Below are 25,550 nucleotides of genomic sequence, written 5' to 3'. Positions count from 1 at the left end.
CTTTAATGTTAGTCAACATATAACTTTTTAAAGAATCTCCTTGTGAAAAATTCTTTTCACGTCTATATAACGTGAATAATAAACAAAAAAGAATATGAAATAATGTTTATCAGGTGTCATTTATATTCTAATAGCACATGTAATTATATCAAACAAATTTCAAATATTAAAAACTTTTTAATAAACCATATTACTTTTTTGTTTGTTTTCTGTTCATAAGTACTTTATAATGATTATTAAGCCTAAAATTCGGTTTTTTCATAGAATTCTTGATATATAAATTTGTAAATATTAAACAATTGTATTTAAATTTCTTCTAATTTTTTCACAAACGGTTGTTAACTTTAAACATTGGCACAAAACAATTACTGGAAAAATAATCTCTATTGACAAGTAATTTTGAAAAGAAAATTTTATTACAAAATGAGTATTATTTTATGTCATGAATAGTTTATTTATTAAGTTCAATATAATTTTTTTTTATCTTGTTAAAGTTTTCATAATAAAACATCAAGAAAAATTTTGTGTTAATTTTAATTCACACTGTTAGATTTAAGTTATAATAGTTTTAGGTATATATCAAAATATTGGCAAAAAATTTGGTGGTCTAATTCTATTTATTAGAACAAAAAACAAATTAAAATATGATACAATAGTAATAATAAATAACTTAAAACGTTATGTAGGTTACATATTTTAGACTATTAAAATATTGTTTAGAAGTGAATTGCTCAATCAAAATCCATTTAGTTATAAAGCATTTATAATTAATATATACTGTAGAGACTAGTGATTAATATTATAAAACAAATTTCTTAAAGTTTTTGTTGGAGTTCAGAACATAAAAACTACAAAACAGAACTTCAAAGCTACAGATTTTTTTCTTTTATATCGTTTACTAGTTACAAATAGAATTTAACTATTCACGACACGAATCGTATTTTTATAAAATTTTGAACTTAAAAAGTTCTAATAATTTTTTTTTCATAATCAATATTACAAGAAACACTTTAACAACCATATTAATTTTGTTTTGACCAGATTCACACTTAGTTTAAACTTAAATGTTAAAAGTTATGTTTATCAATGTAAAAAACTTAGGTTGATGTACTTCATTTACATTTAAAAATGTTTAATTGTAATAAATGATTACTTTCAAATAATGAAAATTGTTTAACAAAAAAATGCTTGTTTTGTAAATTTTTATCTAACTTTTTAAACATAAAAAATTTAAACTAAATAAGTTGAATACCTAATTTAGTAATTTCAAAACTTTTGCAAATATTTTTTTCTCAAAAAAATGTTCAAAATAAAGCTGAAAATTTTTTGTAAATTATCGTAAACTAAAAATATTCCAATAAATTTAAATTAATACAAATTAGTAAATAGTAACCCCCATGTGTTTTAGTTATTAACTTAATTGAAAGATGTTTATAAAACTATATTAATTTCGTGTTATATTCTTTGATTAAGATATATTTATGTTATTATATTATCATTTTTTATCTTTTTAGGGACTTTTTGATTATTGATATTAAAATTGATTTTTTAGAAAAAAATACGTTTATATTTAAGACAGGAAAACTTTTTAGACTGGTTTCTAGTACAACCCCTGTAAATATTAAAAAAAAATAGTTTTAACAAAAATCAATGTTTATACAGGTAAGTTTACTTATTTTGTAAATTCGCTGTTTAATCTTTACAAAATTTTAAACTTGATTTTGATGGCATCAAAACTTTATAACTATTACGAGTCTGTTTGTTTGCAAAACTAAACTTTGAAGTAATATATGATTTATATCTGAAGTATACATTGTAACTTTAATTCTTATTACTTAGTTAGAATCATTATTAATTTTTTAATATGTAAAAAAAAGTATCTATAACAAACATTTATCTACTTTTTGATAGTTAATATTCAAGTTCTATGTAAAAAGATTCTGGTATATTTTTTAGCATATAATACATCATTTTAGAAATTTGTTGGTTTCATTTTTGCGGCTTTGACTTTTTTATTTTACAAAAACTAAACATGCCAATTCAATTAATCAAATACGACACTAATATACATAAATATTTAAAAAAAAATTGTAAAATTGGCACTTAATTATATCATTCATATTATTTTTGCTATAATGAATAACTTGTTATTTATGATATTAAAACTTATGAGTTTTTAAAAAAAATATTTCAAATTTGTAAATCAAACTAAATTCTGGAAGATAATAACCTAAACAGGCCTAAAGAAGACACACCTCATAATTTCCTAGTAATTTTGAACTACTATTAGAGATATATATCATGTTTAAAAAAAATGAAAATTTTATCTAAGTCGATGTAAAATAAAGAAAATCCGAAAATAAATTTTGTTATGAAATCAGTATCAAAAGTGCAGTGGAAAGATCCAATACCAATTTAAACAAAATGTTTATACTATACAAAATAAACTGTTTTTGTGAAAAAGCATCGGACAAGCTCCAATGCATTTTAAAACAAGGATCAAACAAATACCTAAATATGTGTTTAATTTTTTAGAATTAAAATTTCGAATTAACACAAAAGCAATCTCAATTTATAAAAAGACTTCACAAACAATGAAGTTATGCAAACAATTATAATAAAATATAGATTTAAGTAACTTATCTTCCAGTCACTGTTTTTGATCATGTTGAGTTAGAAGTTATATCAATATGAAAAAAATTGATAATAGAAAATGATCTAAATATTCTTTAAATTATAAGTTAAAACTATTTGTGTAACAAAGTTAAAACAATATATTTAGATAATTATAGAAAAATGTTAGGTTTTATAAAACGCTTCCTTTGATTATAATTAGTAAATATAATCGTTGGTACTCACATTATTAAGAAAATATGTTTTATAAACAGCTAGACCATTTTAAGACGCCTGATTGAAAATACGAATTTATGTTAAGTTTTATCGATAAAATTTTAGTTGTAGTGTTTATGCATAATTTTCAAAAACGATAAAATAAATAACGTATAATAACAACATACTTTTTTTCCGACCAATTAAATAAATAATATTGAAAATAAGTATAAACTACAAATTTAATATTTTATTATAAGTGAAGAGGTTTTCTTGTTTTATTTAAATGTAACATTATAATTAATTTGTAATTACAATAGCTTAATAAACCAATAAGTTAATTATAAATTATTTACTTAAATTAAAGCGTACATATCGTTTCAAAATTCATAAAAAAAAAGACTAAAGTATGTTTTAACTTATCTAATATGTGTTATATTAATATAAGTTATATTTTTCACTGAAAATTATACTGAATAAAGTAAGCAAACAATAACAAAATAAAGCAAAATTAAAATTATGTTAAAATTTTATATTTAATCTCTCTACCTTAAGTACTTTTTAAGGTTAATTATTAAAATTAACAAATATAAAAATAAATATCTTTATAAATTTAATAGATTTTTTAAAGGACATGCAACTTGGACATCGATCATATAATGTTATATACAAAAGAAAATCATTATAAAAAGTATAAAGTCATTTTTTTGACACTTTCTCATACATCATTTAACAAATTCTTAAAGTTTTTAAATACCATTTTATGTAATAATAAACACACCGCTAACATTAAACATATTTAGAGTTGTATTCAGATATTGTTTTCAGGTAGTCATAAACAATTGTTCTTTGATTTTTGCACTTCAGTTTTGATTGATTTTCTTTACTAAGTTCCTTATGATGAGTACGTATATGCCTATTTCGATTAGAACTATCTGTAAACCATTTACCACATTCTGCACATCCAAACGGTTTTTCTCCTAAATGAATTCTAAAATGTCTAACTAAACATCCTCTCTGAGAAAACATCTTCTTGCAAATGTCACATTCATGAGCTTTTACTTTGGCGTGAGTCAACATATGACGTGTCAATGTACATTTCAGAGAAAACCTCTTTTCACAAACTTCACATTGAAAATCTTTTGTTCCGGTATGAAGTAAAATGTGTTTTTTTACATTACTTCTACTTGTAAACCTTTTGTCACACAAATCACATTTGAAAGCTTTTTCTTTAGTGTGGGTAACCATGTGCTCATTCAAGTTATGTTTATATGCAAAATCTTTCAAACAAACAAAACATTGAAATTCTTTTCTACCACTATGCACCAACATGTGTCTTGTTAAAGTGCCTTTTTGAGTAAAACTTTTCTCACATTTTTCACACTTATACGGCTTTTCTCCCGTATGAACTCTTTTGTGAATAAGTAGTTGCGGCTGACACTTAAAATTTTTCTTGCAAACATCACAATCAAAGCAACTTTTTATGACTTTTTTAATATAAGGTTTATCCATTTTTAATTGTATAAACCTAAACTTTTACATTTCTTAATTTATACATGTTAATTTAAAACACAGAAAAAGTTTGTGTTGAACACCAATTTTCTTATTATTGTTATAAAAATTTAAGTTAATTACTGTTTATGTAGTAACATGTTGAAAGTGTATTTCAAAAATTGTTAAGCTTCACATATATTTATTATCACCTTTAAATTTTAAAAATTAGTTCTAAACCAATTAAAAAATATGTTTTTCTAGAAACTGTTGAACAAAAAATAACAACTTTTAGTTTTCATGACTTTTGAATATTATGATGTAATTACACGTGATCATTTATATCAAATTTTTCAGTAAAAAGTTTCTAACATATTACACATTTTAATTGTTATAGTTCTGATGGTCATGTGTAGTCTCAAGTATTTTCGAACAAAATTATTCAAACAAAATCAATTTTTATTATTATGAACAAATTATTGTGTTATCAACTGACTCATGTAAAAAAAAGTATTTTTGTAAATGTAACAATGATGAACTTTTTTTGTAAATGTTACATAATGTGCACGTTTAGATAAAGTAGTAACAAAGCTAAGCTTTATATAAGTTTATTTAACTGATAAAAATTCGTTTTGCTTTCATTAATTATATTTAAAGCAAAATGTATAAATAAATTAAACATATTTTATATTTAACTCTTTTTTGATAGCTCTGATTCTATTACTAACTTTACTTAGACTATTATGTAGTCTCAAACACCATTAGATTATTTAAATGCATAACAGATACATAAAACTTTCTCCCAAGTTTTTCTGTGATATTTTATACGTATTAAACTACTTTTGTCAGAACTTAACAAAAGTTTAAATTTATGAATAGCTTCTAAACAAAAACACAAAAAGTTAAAACTAACAAAGTAATAAGCAATATAAATAATCAGTATAAAGTAATAAATAATTTAACTCAAATACTACTAACGGATAAAAAAAAAGGAAATTAAACTAAATAAAGTTACTTTTTAATCGAGTTCCTTTTGTTTGCACAGTTCTGGTTTCTCTAAAAATATGGAGATAGCCTCCAAATTCACGAGATCAAATACACTGTTGCAATGATGGATTATTCTAAATCTGGATATGTTATATTTCCTAGCACAATCTCTATTATTTATTAGATGTTCTGCAACTAAAGATCTTTTTGCTGCTTTTTTGCGCCGTTGTCTTAACTTTAAGTTTTTTTTAAATGAATTTCAAAACACAAGCAGGTAGATGTTCTTTTATCCTGGTTTTTAAGTGGCTTGAAGTTTGACCGATATAGGTCTTTTCGCAAGAGCAATTAAACTTGTACACTATACAACTTTTGTCTTGGTCTGGTATCAGGTCCTTTAACTACACTTTTGAAAAAGGTTTTAAATGAAATATAACTCTTGGACGCACTTGATTGTAAGATGTTTTGTTAAGTATTTTACTTTGCTCTCAAATACACGTGATTTTTCTCTAATATCAGGTAGTTTTAGAATTGCTGGAGACTTTCCCGTATTACTATGTAGTTTCAAGTTTTTGCTATTGAATAAATTAAACAGGTTATAAAAAAACTTATATAACTTACAGAAGTTCCTTGACATAATCATGTGCAAGTAGTGTTGATTTAAATTTAGACTCTTTAAATTAATAATTTATTGATAATTAAAAAGTATGTGTACTTGGTTTTTCATCCCTCGTATAACATAATAAAAACTCTAAACAAGTAACTAGATAAAAGTTTAACTGTTGTTGAGGTTCTAAAAAAAAATTGAAAAACGTGAAGAAAATTTTTATAAGATATTTGCAAAATACCTGTTTTTGTCTTGTTATTATCATACAAACCTAAAACAAGCAGATCTTAAAGCCATCAAAAAAACATTAAAAATTCTTTTAAATAAAGTTTGTTTTTAAATTTATTTATTTACAAAGGCAACAATGTTTCACCCCTCAGGGATCTTCAGGTCTGTAAAATAAAATAATATAAATATAAGACGATGGAAAACTTAAAAAAATACAATAATGCAAAAAATTATAATTGAATTTAAATTAAATTAAAAAGGTGTAGAAGAGCTCTTGTCTTTTGTTTAAAATTCGTTTCTTATTAGCGAGTGCTATTTCTATTTTTTCCAAATTGCAAGTCTTACAGATTTTACCTATATTCTTTATTTCTCTAGAAATAGAAAAAATAGAAATAGCACTCGCTAATAAGAAACGAATTTTAAACAAAACACAAGAGCTCTTCTACACCTGCCGCACTTTAGTAAATTTTATTTTAAAACTTAGCGTATTTAATTCTTTTATCACTTAATTATATTTTTGTTATTACTTGTACCCTCATTTGTTAAGCGCCATTTTGTTTTGTGTTGTTATAAGCTAAATCCAAATCTATATAGAACAAATCATCTATTGTAAGTATAAATCATATTCAAAATTTAAAAAGTCTTTTTCATTATTTTAAAACTTAGCGTATTAATTCTTTTATCACTTAATTCTATTTTTGTTATTACTTGTACCCTCATTTGTTAAGCGCCATTTTGTTTTGTGTTGTTATAAGCCAAATCCAAATCTATATAGAACAAATCATCTATTGTAAATATAAATCATATTTAAAATTTAAATAGTCTTTTTCATTATTATAAAATTTTTAATTTTGTTAATTAATTATCTAGTAAAAACACTATACATTTTTTTTTTAAATTTAAATTCAATTATAATTTTTTGCATTATTGCATTTTTTTAAGTTGTCCATCGTCTTATATTTATATTATTTTATTTTACAGGCCTGAAGATCCCTGAGGGGTGAAACATTGTTGCCTTTGTAAATAAATAAATTTAAAAAATAACTTTGTCTCCAAAACCAAAATTGTCGAGACCTGTTGTGCCCAAGGACTAATCCTTGCATATATAAATACAGTTTGTTTAATTTTTAACTTAATAACAAACTACAAAATATAACAAGTATAAATAAAGAAGATATAACTAACTATAAATCGAAAAATATTTCTATTCAAAGTTTAAATACTTATATATATTGTGTGATTAAAGTAATTTAAAACAAGCAATGTGTCAAGTACGATCAATTTAATTCAATATAAAAATTTGCTTTTATCGTATTTTTCATGTTTACTTATAATCAATTATCATTTGTAAAAATAAACAATATACTTGACATAAAAACAATTTTTACTCCCAACTATTGCATACTTCAACCTTTTTATTTACTTGTTTAACTTTAAGTTAGCTAGTTTTTTTTAATTGTTGTCTACACAAATGAATAAAAATATTTTGCTTATACGTCACAAAAATACAAATGCAGTGACCATAATCTAACTATTTATTTTGTATATTTAATATATATATACTACTTTTAACTTATATATTAAAATCTACTACCTATTGAAAACCGTGAAAATTAAAGTTTGTATATAAATACTCAGTAAGTGTCGTTTTACCAGTAGCATTAAGCTAATGGAAAATGTTTATTAGACAACTCAATTAATGGAATTAATAGTTTTTTTTTAGCTGTTAAATATCATAAGTAAAGTTAGAAAAATTATTTTTTTTATTTTTTTTTTAATTTAAAATACTTATTTATATATACATATATTAATTTAGTCACTATTTAAAATTTAAATAGTGAGTAGATTAAGACTTTTATTTAGATTTCATAAATAGCTAAACTTACAAATATGTAAACAAAAACATTGCCAAAAGTCAGTTGAGCAGAAGCCTGGACTTTCGCATTACGTGAGACAAGCTGAAGTTTAACACAAGTGTTGATCATACCGATTAAATAACCAGTCCACAAGCTTTCCGTACACTGAGACCGGTTTCGTCCTGATTAGGACTCACCAGTCAGTCACAACCGAAAAACTTGCAGTCTTCAATCTACAAACAGTTATACATGCAAGCATGAAGCAACTATTTGCTAACAATGATTAGTGAAGTCAACATTGTTTTTTACCGTGCAACGTTCAATACATTGTCCACTAAGCTAGACAGCTGGTAATCAAGATAAACATCGACGAAAGTCAGAAAAGCAGAAGCCTGGAATTTCGAACGCCGTGAGACAAGCTAAAGTTTGACACAAGGGTTGATCATTCCAATTCGATCATCCGACAACAAGTCAAAAGACTTAAGATTGTGGTCTGATGATCAAACTAGTACTATCAACCCTTATGTAAACTATTTAATTGTTTGTTAGCATAGTTTCAAAATTTTAATAACTCGAAAGACACGCAATTAAAAACGAATAAACATTTAGCATGTCAGTATTACAGTTATAAAAACTTATTTAATTAGTATTGTATCTTAGTAAAAACGTTTTTTTATTGTATAACAAGCATATTTTTTAACTTGCATCAAACTCGATAAGTATAGCATCAAGCTATATAAAAAAAGGGTAGCTGTCAAAATTGCACGAGCGTACTAAATTGCACGAAGGGACAAAATTGCATGAGGGAATAAAATTGCACAAATACATTTTACAACAAGCAGACAATTTTGCACGGGTTAATTTTTTTTTGAATTTTTTTTCTAATTATCCCTGTTACCCGTAACCTTAACCATTAGTCGGTAAATTTTTTGTTGTAATTTAATTTAATTTTAGATTTTTTTCTTTTTATCACTGTTACCCCCAATCCTTAAACTCGATCGGTAGCTTTGTTTTAATTTTAATTAATTTGTTTTTATTTATTCTTTTTATTGTAATAATTGTTATTACTTATTTTTTGATTTATTTTTACTATCACTGTCACCCCTTATCTTTATCCTCGGTCAGTAACTTTTTTTTTGTTTTTCTATGATTTTTTTTTTTGACCTTTTTACTCTCGTCCAAAAATGAAGTTCCTGAAAATTTGTAACTCGTGCAAAATTGACCTTTAGTGCAATTTTTGTTTGTGATATTTGGTGCAAATAGTTGTACCCTCTTTCAATTCTGTATTCGTGTGTATTAGTTTCCTCGTGCAATTTAATAACCTTGTGCAATTTCGTCTACATGCAATTTGACCCGTTCCCCTAAAAAGTATATAAATTAAAACAAGTACGAAATATAAACGTAACGATTAAAATACATAAAAAAAACATTAAAATAAAATTTTGGAGTAAACTTTGAATAAAATACAATACTTAAGAAATTTCAATTATAGCATTTTTTTTATAGATAATAAATATATTAAAACAAAACACAACATTATTAATTATATCTTTTAAAATATAGATGTTTTAAAAATTCATTACTACCACTTTAAAAATTCAACAACTAAGAAATACTTACTTGAATATATTACTTAATTTTAAATTTAATAAATATTATATTGGTTAGATCACAAAGCGGTTTCTCGCAATTATGCCTGCCCGATGAGTCCTAAAAAAGACAGAACCGGTCGTAGGATTGTCTCGGATACCGTTGTTGCTGGTCGTGCGGTGAAGTTCAATGTTTATTATCGATGGCATAAAACATTTCAACTTTGTTGATGATGGCCGAAATAAATACTGGCTAAAAAAAAAACTAAATTTCAAAATTTTTTTGTAATAAAGTATCTAAAAATAAACAAAGTCTAAGTATGTTTTTTAGATTAAAGCGTATTGATTACAATATCTAACTTTAAAAAGATTTTTAAAAAAGATGAGTTAACTTCTAAATAAAATATTACGATGAACTAAAACATTTGTTTTTTATCTTATTTCTATTTAGACAACTTAAAAAAAAAAACAAGCAACTATTTTATGGTTTTGAATACCTGCATTTTGTTTTTGTTCTATCAATATCGTAAAAAATGATAAATTTTAATATATGATAAATACTATGTTAAAAATAATGTTTAAGGATTTTGTAATTCTGTCCAAGATTAGAAAATTAAAAAATTAAATTATGTTTAAAAGTCATTACAGTTCCTTTGGCTGATTTTTGCAAAATATGGATATTGGGACGTGGTAGCAGACAACTAGTGAACATCAGACCAAAAATGTTACTCTGAAAAGACAACTAATGAACGTCAGTCCACAAATCTTACTCTGAAAAGAAAACTCATGAACACCAAAACGAAAATGTTACTCTAAAAAGACAACTACTATGCATCAGTCCGAAATGTTACTCTCAAAAGACAACTAACACACCTTAAACCAAAAATTTACTTCTGAAAAAACAGCTTATATACATCAGTCCGAAGTGTTTCTCTAAAAAGACAACTAATAAACTTTAGACCGACTCTGAAAAGAAAAGCATTATACTTTAAAACAAATTCTCCAAATCGTGAAAAGTCATTTTTGCTGTTTTCAAAGCAATCTTAATAATTTTTTAAACAAACTTTAACTAGCTATATGCCGTTTAATTATTTAAATTTTTCTACAAGATAAGCTAATTTTTTTAAAATAATAGTTATTTAATAAAAAAACATACTCAGCATTTAACTTTAAGATTTTTGAAACTTCTTTTTAAATTTTTTTCAGTACAAAATATAGTTATAAAATATTTTATTTTAACAAAGTTATTTCTAAAAAATTCATTTTGATAACTCTTTTCTAATATATATTTTATTAATTATTTAGCTTATTAAATCTTTTCGTTAACCTAACCGAGAATTGCTATTTTGTGTGAATTTTACCCACCAACTAGAAAAGTTTTTACCTTTAGTTTTAACAAATCTAACCTTTATTAGTTTAATTATTACATTAAATATTACACATTGTTCATGTTTTCTGTTCTGATAAATAGAAAATTATAATGTGAGAACATTTATAAACCAATACAAATGAAGAATATTTTCAACCTTATAATGTTCGTTGTTTTATTTAAATACTTAATTTGTCTATAAACCTCGCCTAATATCTTGTATATTTAATTCTGTTTAAATACTTGATAATTGTTATTAAAGTTATTTACTTGGAATCAACATTTCAATTCTCGACCAAGTAGAAAAATCTACTGCAAAATAATCAATTCCAAAAAAATATTTTTGAAGTTACTTGCAAGTTAAATAGTTTTAAAATTGTTTCTTGGGTTTTTAACTAACTTCATTTTTAAATCATGTACTAAAAACTTAGATCAAAAATCCCTGGTAGTAGGATTTTAACTCTTATTTCATTTAGTTTAAAATATACTGCCGGGTTAAATGTAAAGTTTTTCGGTTGTTTAAGCTTTCATTAATTCACGGCACTCAAGTTATAATTTATAAAAAAGAACTTGTTCACTTTGTTTTTAATTGCAACAACATAACATATACAAACTTAGTACTTGGAAGTTGTCTTAAGTTAGTCATAGACGATACTTTTTTATTAATTTTTCACTTCAGTTAATTTACTGTACAAAATAATTTTTTATAGTTTTTTTATTAGATAACTTGTAATTAAAGTAAAGCACATGAAGTAAAAGTAAAGGCTTTTTTTGAACATTTTTTTAATTAAAATAAAGTAATCAAGTCATTCTTCTGCAAACTAAGAAATATTTATCTCAAGACTATTATAATTTTACTATTTATTAACTGTTAAAAACATACTGTTTTGTTGGAATTAAACATTTTGCAAATTTTTTCCACTAACAAAATATAGCTTTTCCAGTAAAAGTTCTGCAATGTGCTTTGAAAAATTACAAGTAAAAAATTGTGGTTTTAAACATTATCTTAAAATAAATAGGTTAGAAGACGCAAACTTAAAATTTATTGTACCAATAATGTGTTGTTTATTTTGTTAGTTTTTAACTTATACTCATTTTTTCTTAGAATATTTACCGCGTAAGTATGACCCGTTACTTAAAGATGCAGTTTATTTTGGACTTAAAGTTGACCAGACAGTAGCGTGAAATATAGGATTAAATCATTTATAAAAAGTACTATAATTAAACTAATAACAGATAAAAAATTAATACACTCAGTAGAAGCTTGTAGATAACCAGCTATCACACAATAAACTTAGTCACTATATTCTAAAAGTTTATTAATATCTCTTAAAGTGTTATTCTATTAGCTCAACGTAATTAAAGAAACACATTAACTTTTAATGAAAAAATATTGCTAAAGAAATTATTGATGATCTTAAACATCAAAACTTAAAAACTATTCAAGAACTAAAATAGGTTTATCAACGTTTTTTTTTTACAATAAAACTCATTAAAGGAATTGCTTCGATGATAAAAATGAAGTGATTTATTTGTTTTGCCAAAAAACTAAATAAAGAGAAGAACGTTTAGACCAGGTGAATTTTAAAATATTTAAATGTATAAATTAACAAATATAATACTTTTCGCATTAAAATATTAGTATGAAAATACATAACCAAACATAACAGCAAATATGTAAATAAAACTCAAAAAGTTGAAGCAATGAAACTTTAAACTTATTGATTAGTTAGGCATGGTCAGCTATAAATTTAGCAAGAACATTTTTTTTAATTTTAATAAATCCAACACACATTAAAAAAAAAAATAATCATACTCATTACAATTAATTAACATTTATCAAACAAACGATTATGAACGTTATAAAAGTAATTAACCTTATTGATTAAAAAAAAAAAAAATTTTTTAAATTCAACAAAAACATAACTTTTTAAACAGTGGTTATTTTTAAACGTTTTAAAAAACTAACTTTTCCTAAAATTAAATCTTATTTTCCAGTTACAGAAGATTAAATTTAATCTGAAAATTTTGTATAAAAAAATTACATTGTTTTTAAAATTTATTATACTTAATACAACTACAGACTTTATAACTTACGTAACATTATATGGAATCTAACTATTAAACATTAACTTATACACAGATTTAAAAATGTGAGAAGTTTATATTTTATAGTTTGAAAAGAAATTGTTTACATAGTTAAACACCTACATCAACTCATACAGTAAAACAAACTAGAACATTATAATTTACAATACTTAAAATTATTCATCAATAGAGTTATTTAGTTGATACGTCTTAATTTCAATGATTAGAATTGTTTTCAGCTATCGTTTTAAGATAGTCCTGAACAATACTTCTTTGTACTATTTAACACTTCAGTTTTGATTGTTGTTCTTTACTATATTCCTTATGACAGGTACGTATATGATGATTTCGACCAGAAGCTTGAGTAAACCACTTTCCACATTCTGCACAATCATAAGGTTTTTCTCCTAAGTGAATTCTAAAGTGTTTGACTAAACTTCCTTTCGAGAAAATTTCTTCTCGCAAATATCACATTGATGTTCTTTTATTCCTATACGAACTAACATATGTGTCTTCACACTACTCTTCGCAAAAAAACTATTTTTACATATATCACAATTTAAAAGTTTATCTTTGGTGTAAGTAACCATTTGTTGTTTTACGTGAGAATTTCGTGCAAAATACTTATGACAAACATGACATTAAAACTCTTTTTTACTACTATGTACAAGCATATGACTAGTTAAATGGCCTTGAATTCTTAATCTTTTATCGCTAACATCACATTTGTATGGTCTTTCTCCTGTATGTATTCTTTTGTGAAATTTTAGGTAGGATTTATTTTTGAAAGTCTTCTTGCATACATCACAAGAAACACATTTAACAACCATACTTTTGTTTTGACCTGAATAATCCATGTTTTAAACTTTAGTGCTAAAAGTTTTGTTTAATAGTGTGTAACAAAACTAAGGTTGATGTACTTAATTTATTTTTAAAATGATTAGTTGTTTAGTGATAACTTTCAATCAATAAAAACTTTTTAGAAAAAAAAAAAAGTTTCGTGAAAGTTTTCATCTAAGTTTATTAAAACTCCCAAATTGAGTCTAAGAATGGTGTAATTTATTAAAAGATGGTACTAAAGCAATATTTTATTTATTAACTATTAACTTATTTACCGCGTAAGTATGACCCGTTACTTAAAGATGCAGTTTATTAAAAAAAAAAATTTAGCTTCAGTAAAGTTGACCAGACAATAGCTTGAAATATAAGATAAAAATTAAAAAGTACTGATTAATTATTTATAATAAAAGTTAATACGCTCAGTATATAAGTATCATTTATAAAAAGTACTATAATGAAACTGAAAACAGATAAATTAATACGCTCAGTAGAAGCTTGTCGATAACTAGCTATCACACAAAACATTTAGTCACTATATTTAAAAATAATTTAATATCTATTAAAGTGTTGTTCTACTAGTTCATGTCATTTAAAGAATTTATTCAAGTTAAACAAAAACTTAACTTTTTTGAAAAAGTGGTTATTTTTATATGTTTCATAAAAATAACTTTCCTTAAAACAAAATCTTTTTTTTTATTTCAAAAGATTACATTTAATCAGCAAGTTCAAAATAAAAAACAATTCAAACTGTTTTTAAAGTTTATTATAATATATACAATTAAAGATTATATAACTTACGTACTTTTATATGAAATCTATCTATTCATTTTTAGGTTATACACAGATTGATTAGTGTTAAAAGTTCATATTTTATAGTTTGAAAAGATAGTTTTTACATAGTTAAACATCTCCATCAAATCAAATGGTTAAACAAACAAAAGACATAATAAATTAAATTATTTCAAATTATATATCAATTTATTTATTTAATTGTTTCGACTTGATTCCAATACTTAGAATTGTATTCAGCTATTGTTTTAAGGTAGTCATGTACAATGCTTTTTTGTAATTTACATTTCAGTTCTAATTGCTTTTCTTTACTAAGTTCCTTATGATGAGTATCAATATGATAATATTGACTTGAAGCTTGAGTAAACCATTTTCCACATTTTGCACAACCATAAGGCTTTTCTCCCAAGTGAATTCTAAAGTGTCTGACTAAATTGCTTTTATGTGAAAACTTCTTCTTGCAAATATCACATTCATGTTCTTTTTATTTAGTATGGATTAACATATGCTGTTTCAAATTACCTTTAAGAGAAAATTTCTTTTCACAAACTTCACACTGATGTTTTTTTATTTCAGTATGAACTAACATATGTGTCTTTACATTACTTTTTTTAGTAAAACTTTTGTCACATATATCACATTTAAAAAGTTTATCTTTGGTGTGAATAACTAAGTGACGTTTCATATCACCTTTTCGAGCAAAATTCTTATGACAAACATGACATTGAAACTCTTTTTTACCACTATGCACCAACATGTGTTTTTTTAAACTACCTTTAGTGATAAATCTTTCGTTACAAACATCACATTTGTATGGTTTTTCTCCTGTATGCATATTTTTGTGAATTTTCAGGTAATATTTAGTTTTGAAAGTTTTCTTGCAAACATCACAAGAATAACTTTTAACAACCATTATACTATTTTTTTGACTAGAATCACCCATAGGTTAAAACCAATTGCTAAAAGTAATGTTTTTGTATGCAAAGAAACGGAAATTGATGTACTTAATTTAAGCCAAAAATATATAACTGTTTATTAATAATTTTCATTAAATGATAAAAAACTTTGAAAAAATATGTTTTGTTTAAAAATTTTTATCTTTTGTTAAGTTTAACAAATTAAATCTAAAATCGGTACTTTACTTTAAGAAAAAAATAAAAGATAAAAATTTAAAAATATAAAACCTGTATAAATGTTTATTTTAACTGTTTTAAAATAAAAACTTACAATACGAAGGACCAAGATTGGTTTATGTTTTTTTATGTAATTTATTAGATTACCTTTTGACTAAAAAGTAAACTATTAGGTTAAAACTAGTTATAAAAATTAAAATAAACAAATATATTTTTATTAAAATTATGTACAGTAAATTTTATTTTAGATGCATGTGTTATTAATAAAGTATACATTTTTGAGATTATTTTATTTTTAAGTTCTAGTATGAGAATCTATCTATATAAATCTATCTAATTGCAGAGAAACCATTATAATTTTCAAACTCACTTGGAAACGTTTTAATTTATTACAGTAAAACTGATTTTGATAGTTTTACTTTTGTTCTTAAAATTTATTAGCACTAAGCTGCTTTCTAATAAATAGTTGTACTAAGATAAATTTGTTAAAAAAAATCTAGTTTCAAAAATATTAAACTAAGTAGTATATAAATATTTTATTTTAATCAGGATGAAAACTTTGGTTTTGGAATACTTAGTTTATTTATTTTTTTAGGTTAAACATATTTGTATAAATTTGCTACGTCATTGAATATAAAATGTTACGTTATGAGATAATAAACTAATCAGAAAGCACTTCTTAACTGCTGACAACATTTTTCACTTATTAAAACTTAAGTGTGAATAAAACTGTCAAATACTTTAGAGAGCAGCTTTAGTATTACCTAAATTTATTAATATAGTGTTTAAGTATATTGCATTCAAAAGTTTCAACTTACGATTAATATTCAATTAATAGTTAGTTGATGCTGGTTGATTAAAAATGTGCAAATTCACGATAAAAGGTATGTATCAAAAGATTATCAATTAAATTAAGACCGTATTTACGTTCGTTTAGTTTCATTATTTTACTATAAATTCGAGGATGTTTCTCTCGAAATATTTTGGTCTAACTCATTTAGAAGTTTGGTTTTTAAACAAACAAAAACGATAAAGGGAATTTAATAACCTTTTTGTATCGTTTAAAATAAATACAAAAGATAAATTAACAATTATTCTGTCGTTTTTAAACGTAAAAATCAAATTTTGATTTATTTATACTAATATACATTATAAAGAATAACTATAATTTAATCTTTAATTAACTAAGAAGGTGTTAGAATAAAATATAAATGTATAAACCGAAAGTTATACGGAATCTGAAGAACATATTCATTATAATTTTTTATTGTATTGTTGTTTGGGTAAATATAAAAATATATCCACTAAATTATATTAGAAATAAATAGTGTTTGATAACTAAACTTATAATTACATTGGGTTGCTGTCGAATTTGCTCGAGTGTAGAAAATTACACGAGTTTTCAAGAATTCACGAAGATACTTTTGCAAAAAGACACTTTTGCACGAAGACACGTTTGCACGATGGGATAAAATTGCACGAAGAATCACTTTTATATGGTTTTTTTTTGGATTTTTTTTTAATTAATTAAATTTTTATGTAACCTAGTTTCTTTTTACTATCACTGTTACCCTTAACCCTTACCTTCGGCCGGTAACTTTTTTATATCTAGTTCTTTTTTTCTATTAATTTATCTTAAGCATTTTTTTGCTTTTTTATTTCTTTTTCTTTTTTTTTAATCTCGTGCAGTACTGTAATTCGTGCAAAATTGTTTTCGTGCAATTTTGTTTGATCGTGTAATTTTGTGCCCTCATGCAAATAGTGTAATAATTATAAGATAGTACTAAAAGAACATTTTTCATTTAATAACTAATTTTAAAATGTTTTAAGTTTTTAATAATATTTAATTTTTATTTTATTATTGATGCGAGAGCCGAGAGGTTATTGTATAACTAAACCAATATTTTATTTATTTTTGAAGTAACAATTTATTTTACAATGTGTTAATACTGGTTTTGGAATATTTTTATAATACTTATTATTTTACCTATTGATTAAAAATTACATTACTTGGTCAAAGTCATTAAATAAGTTAAAACTTAAATAAACAATAGTTTTAGAAATAATTTGTGTAGACTACATTTTATTTTAGTTACCGTTATTATTAATAAAATTTACATTTCTGATCTGAGGATTATTTACTTTCAAATACAAAACTTATACCAAGTTGTAGAGAAACAACTATAATTCTCAAACTTACTTGAAAACATTTTATTTTACAAGAGTAGAACTGTTTTATTATAAATTTTACTCAGATGCTATTAATAAAGTTTACATTTCATAACGTTATTATACCTGTTAATTAAAAAATTATTATCTAATTCCAAAGAAAAAATGTAAGTCTCAAAATTACTCCAGTACTTTTTTTTTTACAAGAGTAAAACTATTTTTAACAACTATACTTTTTTTATTAAAATTTTAGTTAACAAAAACACTTATTTATCTTCTTTTTAAGAGTTGTACTAAAATACATATATTTTTTAATCTTACAGTAAGTAAAATATTAAAAAACTACTTTCATCTAAATGAAAACTTTGGTTTTCAAACATTTTTTTAACTTTTTATTTTTAGAATTTTTTTGTATATTTAAAGTAGGCATAATTATACATGTACAAGTTTGCTAATATATGAGATAAAAAACTAAACAGAAAGCATTTCTTAATTGCTGACAATTTCATTTTTTAAAACTTATTTGTGATAAAAAGTGCCAAAAAACTAAAAAAGAAAACAAATCTTTGTTTTGTTGTTTTTATAAATCTGATCACAAAATAAAACTGTTATAAATTAAGAGATTGTTGTTGTTTACAGGATGGCCACTGGTTTTTGAGAAATATTTCCCAGTTTTTTGAAAGTACACGTTTTTAGGTATGTTTTTAGTTAAAAACTGAGTGAAAATTAATAAAAAAACAGACTTGATTGGCTCAACAACACTGAAAAGATACTGTAAACTAATTTTAACGTGTTTTTTAATATAAAAAGTTTTAGATAATGAAAAAAACTGCTTATTTTTATATAAATTTTTCCTTTCAAATAAAAATGCTGCTTAACATGTAAAAATTGTTGAAAATTCCATATTTTTTTTTCTAAATTTTTCAAACTGCGAGTTGTTTTAGACAATTTCCAGGAACTCCATGTCAAATGGCCACCCCATATAAACTAAATGAAGAAAACTTTTATGAAACTTTTATGAAATAAAACTAAATTAAGCTTTTATGTACGAATAATGATATCATAAAAAGTTTTAACATGTTGAGAACCTGTTTTTAAAACAACACTTTTAAGTAATATTTGTTGTATTTAAGAATTTTATAATGCAGCTTTATTTCTATTTACTTGGTATAAGATGTTCAATTTTCTTTTATTATAACATAAAATTATGTAAAGCAAATAATAATTTAATTTTTTAATAGTAAAAATTAATATCTATTTAAACAAACTCTACCACATCTTCTACAACATCTTTTTAACCATTCTTACATTTAAAAAAAAACTGACCATTTCATTTTATTTACTCAAATACAAGTTTATTATACATAATCAAATTTAAATAATTTTTTAAACAAGCACTAAATATAAGCTATTTCAAGTTCTTAGTCCTTCAAAAATAATTTCATAGTATTATACTGATATTTATGAGTTTTTCATAAAATATTTTCTAAATTTGATAATCAATTAAAACACTTCTAATAACGTAAATAAGCAAAGTTAAAAAGTTTCTGGTAGCTTTTAAACTACTATACATTAGAGCAGTGGTTCCCAACCTTTTTGATCCCCCGCACCCCTTAAGTCTCTTAATTTGATCTCGCACCCCTAACACTATATGCTAAAGTTATCTATTAAAAATTTGATTATAAAACCATTAATTTCATTATTTAATAATTTGTAATCTAATTTTTATGATAGTTGACACGTTGAAAGATATCTTTTGCTTTTGTAGTTCTATTCAGATGTTCACAAAATAAAAAATTTTTTTTTTATCGAACCATCATGCACATATCTCACTAGTACAATCAATTGACTTCAATTTTCAACATAGGTTGATTCGTCCAACCGGAGAGATTTTTTTAAAGAATTAGCTTTGATTTCAACAATGACTTGATCCAAAACATATGAACTTAAATTTTTAATTTGACTTTGAATAATATTATTAGATAGCGGCACCAACTCAAGTTTTTTGAAGCTTCTTTTCCCAGAAGATCTTCTGTCATTTGTAACACACGTGGCTTTATCAACTCTTCAGCAATCGTAGAGGATTTTTGGATTAATCTACGTTATACGCCACATGGTAAGAAGCCAATAAAAGAGGTTTGCCAGCAGTTACAAAACCGAACTTTGGAAGTGTTTCTCGTGATTCATAGCGGATCCTTTTAGATTTCAATGACTAAAAATCATGACTTAAAATATCTGCTCCATCATGTCGTTTGTTAAAATGTTCTTGCAACTTCGATGGCTTCAAATTTGAGTTCGAAAATACAATGTCACATAACATGCATTGCGGTTTTTGCAGGCATTTAACTGTTTCAGTGCAAGTAAATCCAAACTGAACATAACTATCATTCCACTTCCTTATCTTTGACATGATTGAGTACTAATTAAATTAACTGTATTCTAAGAAAAATAAAAAAAAGTCAATTACTTTTTCATTTTATCTTATAAGATTTTAAAAAATATTAGAAGTGAGGAAAAAGCACTAGAAAAGTAATAAATATTTAAGCTTCAACTTAAAACTAAAATTTTTATACATTTTGTTATGAATATATGTACTTGAAAATAAAAATAAGCTGTTCTAAGTTAAGCTTATGTAATGTTTTATTTTTAAAACTATTAGCAGCTAGGAGGTTTCAAAATTATAAAGTTTTGAGTTAAGATTTTGAAAAGTTAAAAGATATTTAGTCTTAAATTGTCAAAAAGATATGTATAAAAGAAAATACAAAAAAAGTTTGTAGGCTTACAACATAAATAGAAAAAAGTAGATTGAAAAAGGTAAACGGTTTAAGTTCAAAAAAGGAATGAATAGAAATAAAGTTGATGCATTGGATACTTTTGCTTATCTATAAAAATTTGTTTCACTTAAGCTGAAAACAAGGTTTTATAAATGGTATAACATACAGTAATTGTTGTGAACTTTACAACTTACTGATGTTAAATCTTTAAGCACCACTTTCTGCACAACTAAGCTTAATAAAAGATTACATTATAAATGTTATAGACTTAACAGAACCTGTTCTTAACAGCTAATAAAATACCTGCTAAAGATACTAATTTTTATTTAAGTATTTCAATTAAAATAGACGCTAGCTCATAAACTGTTTTAAACAATTAATCGCCATTTAATGAAATAAAATTTCTAAAGAATAGATGGTTAAAATTCACAGGTGTAAAACTCTACAAAAGCTTTACTGAAATGTTAATTCTAAACTAACAGCTATTAAATGAAATTAGTAAAATTAATTTACTTCTAGAAAAGCGCTCTTGCTCTATAACGTATTAATAAAACTAATTTATTCAGAAAATTAGCAACAACTTCTTTTTATAACAAAATATACTTTTTAACTTTATAAACTTTATCTGAGAGTGAAAATCTCCTTATTTGTTTTACAAAAATGAAAAGTTATCTCGCACCCCATGGAATGCTGCCTCGCACCCCTGGTTGTAAACCCCTGCATTAGAGGTATATAAAGTGTTTTAACAAACAAAATAAGATTATTATTTTAGTAAATGTAAAATGATACAAATTTAAAAAATATATAGTTTTTGAAACCAATAGTTTTAGTTTATTAAATGATAATAAAACTAAATTGATTTTTCATCTTAGTTTATACTAGTTAGCTTAATAGTAAAGACTCAATTTGTGCTACAAATAAAGGAGTTTCCTTGCTTTATTTATCTTCAACATCTAAATTTATTTTTTATTATTCTCAAATAAGTTCGTCAATTATTATTGTAAAAATAACTTAACAAGGCAAAACTAGCTACAATTCTTTTTTAATTAAAGACGTAACTAAGGTTTTTTTTAATTATTGTTTTTTAGTTTTATGTTTAGTAAAAACTAATTAATCTTCTATGATATAACTACTGCCTATAGTACTTATGTACTATTGATTTTAATTAAAAGTTTAACAACAAATATAAACATTTATAAATTTTATAAATTTCTAACATTTTTTTAAAACGTACAACTACGACATCAAACATATATAATTATATATAAAAACGAATCGTTGTAGATTATTATACAGATATAGTTTTTAAGTACACATTTATACATCATTTAACACATTTTCAAGTTTTCTAATATCCATGCAATTCATAAAGAACACACCGCTACCATTAAGGATAATTCGAATTGTATTCGTCTATTGATTTGAGATAATCATAAACAATACTTTTTTGTATTTTACACTTTAATTCCGATTGTTGCTCCTTACTTAATTCCTTATGATAAGCACGTATATGTTTATTTCGACCAGTAGCTTGTGTAAACCATTTTCCACATTCTGCACAACCAAATGGTTTTTCTCCTAAATGAATTCTAAAATGATCAACTAAATGACTTTTCTGTGAAAACTTCTTCTTGCAAATGTCACATTCATGAGCTTTTACTTTGGTGTGAATCAACATATGACGTTTCAAACTACTTATCCAAGAAAATTTTTTCTTACATATTTCACATTGGAAATCTTTCTTTCCAGTATGAACTAACATGTGTATCTTTATATTACTTTTCCGCGTAAAACATTTGCTACACAATTCACATTTGAATGCTTTTTCTTTAGTATGAGTAACCATGTGCTGTTTCAAAACATACTTATGTGAAAATTCAGTCAAACAAACATGACATTGAAATTCTTTCCTACCACTATGTACCAACATGTGTTTTGTTAAACTAATTTTTTGAGTAAAACTTTTACGACAAATTTGACATTTGAAATCTTTTATACCACTATGGACCAACATATGTTTTATTAAATTGCCTTTTTGAGTAAAACTTTTACCACAATTTTTACATTTATAGGGCTTTTCTCCCGTATGAACTCTTTTGTGAACAAGCAATTGTGAATTACACTTGAATATTTTGTTGCAAACATCACAATCAAAGCAACTTCTTTTAAACTTATTAAAATAAGTTTCATCCATTTTTAATTGTATAAACCTAAATTGTTGTATTTTTTTATTAAACATATACACGTGAACTGAAAACATAAAACATATGTCGTAATATACAATATTCTTACTATTATTTTAAAATTTTAAATTGACTAATGTTTAAGTATGAATAAAAATATTTAGACTATATTGAAAAAATTGTCTTGCTCGATACATAATTATTATCACCTTTAAATTTTAGAAACTAGTTCTAAACCAATTTAACAAAATGTTTTTGTAGAAATGTTTAATAAAAAATATAGTTTTCATGATTTTCAAATTTTGTGAAGTATAGACATCCATCTTATTAAACTACACTTTAGAGTAAAAGTTACTTAATATTATTTATTCAAATAAATTACAGATTTTAACTTTTATACATTAGTTTAAGTGGCTTTGTATAGTGTTAAGCTATTCGATCAAATTTATTCAAAAACAAGTCTTTTTTATCATTTTTAACTAAAGTATAAGTTATCAACTGACTTATGTAACCAAAAATTTTTTTGTAAATGTCTATTTAGTTTCGACTACGTCTGAGTTTTAGTTTATAAAACACATTTTTCTTTGTGTTTACATCTACTAGTTTATTGTTTTGATGTGCTGAATGATTGATTTAAAATGTAGATTGTATTTTTAAATGAGAACGTTGCTGAAATTTTAAAAATATGTTTATATGAGTTTTTACCTTTTTTAGTCGTAAAATGGCTAGTCATTTTCTAATTTTCTTTACTCGTTTCAAGCTATAGTATAAAAATGTGTTTAAGTTTTTCCATTTGAAATAAATCAAAAATAAATTTCTTTTAATTTTGGCAGTCGTATTTTGTTAAAAAAGTTGCTGCGTTTGCATCTTTGTGAACGTTGTTTGGTACAAATAATTATTTGTCGTTTATTAAGCACAGCTTTTAGGCACACCTAACACCTTGCTACAGCTTAAAAACGAGTATATTGTTTATAAGTACGATGATGGACAATAGAAGGTATAAACAATACGTATTTCACTTTATTTTATGAAGTCACAATCAAAAACCCCTGCAGTCTTTGTTTTTAAAGTTAATCATTGTGATTGTTGCTAATTCTACAAAACCGGTTAGAAGACAGGAAACCGAAGAGGAAGAGTTTCCTAGAAAAGTAAGATCGTTGTCCATACCAATGAAGATTGAAGTTTCACAACAAATCGTTCACTCCCTTATTAACCATAGTGTCATTTTGTCACTGTGTCAAAGTGACGTATCGTGTCATTTTGTCGCTGTGCCAAAGTGACCCTCCGTGTGAAAGTGACGCACCGTGTCGTTTTGTCGCTTTTCCAAAGTGACCCACCTAGTCGTTTTGTCGCTGTACCAAAATGACCCTCTGTGCCAAAGTGACGCACCGTGTCGTTTTGTCGCTGTGCCAAAATGACCCTCTGTGCCAAAGTGACGCACCGTATCATTTTGTAGCTGTGCTTAAGTGACGTACCGTGTCATTTTGTCGCCATGCCAAAGTGACCCTCCGTGTCAAGGTGACGCACCGTGTCATTTTGTCGCTGTGCCAAACTGACGCACCGTGTCATTTTTGTCATTGACATTTTAAAATTTTTAACTAAAACATTTGTATGTTATAGTATGCTGTTTGATTATATCAAATTAAATGTTGTAACATTTTGCTAACAAATTTATAAAGTTTTAAATATGATTTTAGAAGTTTTAAGGATTAAGTTTTTAAATTTAAATAACAATATTAAACTAAAAGTTAAGTAGTATTTTAAGTTAGTTGTAAAAGTAAGTCCAGTAGTCAATTAAACTATTTTCGTATAAATAAATATAATTACAAGCTTATCTGTTTTTTTAAGAAAAATGTTTATATCATTTCACAAATATATTCTAAAACTATGGACTAGGGGTGTTGGTGAGCCATCATCTAAATTCTAAAACATAAGTTGGGCAGGTTGACTCTCTATGGGTAGATTATCAACCTGACCGTTATGATTAGAGTTTTCTTGTAAGCGGGGTCTAACAGGCTTATGATCAGGACCCGCAGCAGGCAATTTATCATTTATACTGTCTAATTTGGACTTAATAATTTTAAACTACTTATAAATGCTATCTTGTAAAATATTATTGGAAACTTTCTAAAAAATACTTAATGCTAATCTAAGCTACTTTATATCAGACAAGACAGTTTTAAGTGATGAATTTTTTATATAAAACACAACAAGAAATATTAGCATATACAAAGTTATAAATAAACTTTATAAATACTTTTTCAATATAAATTGATAGCTATTTCAATCTATTTAAAAAAATTAAACAATAAACTAAAAGTTAAACAAAACTTTAAAACTGTAAAAGACTTAATAAACTATAAAGCATGTAAACCTGGCTCAAGTATTTAAACGAATAAACACCAGTTTAAATATTGATTTTTAAAACAAAGCAATACTTACAATTAACATTCACAAAATAAGTTCAAAAGAAATTGTTGCTTCCAGCTGCACACAAAACTAACTAACTAACTGCTATATGACAATGTCTGTCATATCTTTATGTTTTGTTGCACCAGTATTTAGTTTGAAACATTTTGTCATTTTACAAATTTGGGCGTTTGTTGTCTCGCTCGTGCATT

General features: G+C 24.5%; 1 protein-coding gene across 1 annotated transcript; it reads right to left on the bottom strand.

The window, feature by feature from the left end:
- Positions 1 to 3,618: 3,618 nt before the first annotated feature.
- LOC145839366 (uncharacterized) lies at positions 3,619 to 22,940 on the bottom strand. Its single transcript, XM_082946944.1, has 4 exons — positions 22,288 to 22,940; positions 15,361 to 15,599; positions 14,956 to 15,150; positions 3,619 to 4,316 (listed from the first exon to the last, which is right to left on the bottom strand). Exons 1-4 carry the CDS (start codon positions 22,938 to 22,940, stop codon positions 3,619 to 3,621), a joined length of 1,785 nt encoding a protein of 594 aa, XP_082803070.1.
- Between the last annotated feature and the right edge of the window lie 2,610 nt (positions 22,941 to 25,550).

This window comes from Thalia democratica, chromosome 6 (genome assembly GCF_965202585.1).
Source record: "Thalia democratica chromosome 6, ktThaDemo2.hap1.1, whole genome shotgun sequence".
Lineage (NCBI taxonomy): Eukaryota > Metazoa > Chordata > Thaliacea > Salpida > Salpidae > Thalia > Thalia democratica.
Note: the sequence above shows the minus strand (reverse complement) of the source record. Positions and strands in the feature narration are given on the sequence as shown.